At 43.2% G+C, this 1,698-nt stretch overlaps 1 protein-coding gene across 1 annotated transcript; it reads right to left on the bottom strand.

Moving 5' to 3' along the window:
* LOC137092484 (myosin-4-like) lies at positions 1–475 on the bottom strand. Its single transcript, XM_067456732.1, has 2 exons — positions 278–475; positions 1–185 (listed from the first exon to the last, which is right to left on the bottom strand). Exons 1-2 carry the CDS (start codon positions 467–469, stop codon positions 96–98), a joined length of 282 nt encoding a protein of 93 aa, XP_067312833.1. The 5' UTR covers positions 470–475; the 3' UTR covers positions 1–95.
* Positions 476–1,698: the final 1,223 nt, after the last annotated feature.

The raw sequence follows: 1,698 nt of genomic DNA, 5'->3' as shown, positions 1-1,698 counted from the left end.
CATCAATGTCTTTCTTCAGCTCAGAGAACTCATCCTCCAGTTTCCTCTTCTCTGCTGTCAGTTCAGCATTGAGTTCTTCCTCATCCTCCAGTCTCTCAGTTGTCTCTGAGTTTAGCTTTAAGCTGGATTTTGCTCTTGATCAGACCCTCACATCTCTCCTCTGCATCAGAGAGACCCTCAGATTCCTGTTAATACAATAGATTGCCTTTTCATTAGAAACCACACTGCTCATTTTTCATAGAGTCAACATTCAGTTGATTCAAGTAAATAAACGCACAGATGCTACTAGCAGCTGCTGAACATTTTCCTCTTGCAGCGGTAATACCATCCTCTCTTCAAGCTCCTTCTTTCTGGCTTCAGACTTAGCTAAAGCCTCTTTGCATTTAGTAAGTTCCTCTTTCATGCCCGACAGCTCCTTCTCAGTCTCGGCTGTCTTCAGCAGAGGCTTAATCTGGTAGTAAACCTTCATCCATGGCCAGTGTTTGACATTCATGAATGAGCAGATGATGTATTGGAGAGTGTAAATGGACTCCCTGTGAATAATTCATCATTAAATGGCATAATCATCAATATGTTTGGACTGTTATCATCGGTGTCTCCTTAAATTCCTCCCAGTTAGCGGTTTTAAACTTCTGTCTAAGAATAATGACTACCTCTATTTTTTCCACTTCTAATCCTATTTTACAACAAAGAGGGAAATGGTCACTTCCTATAGTACGGTGTCCTAACACTTCCCATGTACATTTCCTAGCCAAGTCTTCTGATACTAACATTAAATCTGTTGCAGAATAATGACCATGGGCTACATCAATCCTTGTTGCTTTACCATCATTCAGGCACATTAAACTACTCCACTCCAGCATATCTTCTATAATATTCCCATTATGATCATTATTTACACTTCCCCATATTGTGCTGTGGGCAAATTAACGAAAACACACATTTATACAGTTACTGGGAAAGGGAGGTTTGTTAATGGAAAGGAGTGAAGTCCCAATGATTTCTTAGCCACAACCTGAGAATCAATATACTAGCAGGTCAACCTTAGTTTGTTCGCTTAGATACGATTTTTACCAGTTCAGCCAGAATGAAGAGTCATGTACTTGCGTTTGAATGCTCCTATGAGCATGGGTTCCTCTTAGCACGGCGTTGCTCAGCTGGTAGTCGGTTGTTGTGGTCAGAGGGACGTATAGTTGGTTTTGCGGGGTAAGCCGGATCCTGAATCGCCATTAGCTGGTTGCGACGCGACGGGAGTCTCAGTTAGCGGCTGTGCGGACTCCAGGAAGTTTTCTTCGGCGAGGTTCAGACGGAGTTTCGAGGTGTGGTGAAGATCTCTGGGTAGCTCGGAGGATGCTGCGTGCAGACAGGAAAAGCCCGCACGATCAAAGCAGAAGTCACCGCAAAACCATGGCAGTCAGTAAAGCATGAAGCAAAACAGAAAGCAAAGATATCTTGTTGGCCGGGAGTTTTAAACGGGCCCCAAGGTCCCTCCTTGGGGGCGTCTCCGGCCAATGAGATATTGTTGTAGGCGCGTGTCCCACCCACTTCTCCTGTTCATGCACATCATTAGTGTAATGTCTGATTAAACACTTTTAAGAAACCAACTTTCCTATTGTGATCACAGTACATTTTACACAAATTTACCTTGCATCAAAATGACGAGAATCATTTACCCATCACATAGACATCAAACAGCTT

The sequence above is a fragment of the Pseudorasbora parva genome, chromosome 11 (genome assembly GCF_024679245.1).
Source record: "Pseudorasbora parva isolate DD20220531a chromosome 11, ASM2467924v1, whole genome shotgun sequence".
NCBI lineage: Eukaryota > Metazoa > Chordata > Actinopteri > Cypriniformes > Gobionidae > Pseudorasbora > Pseudorasbora parva.
Note: the sequence above shows the minus strand (reverse complement) of the source record. Positions and strands in the feature narration are given on the sequence as shown.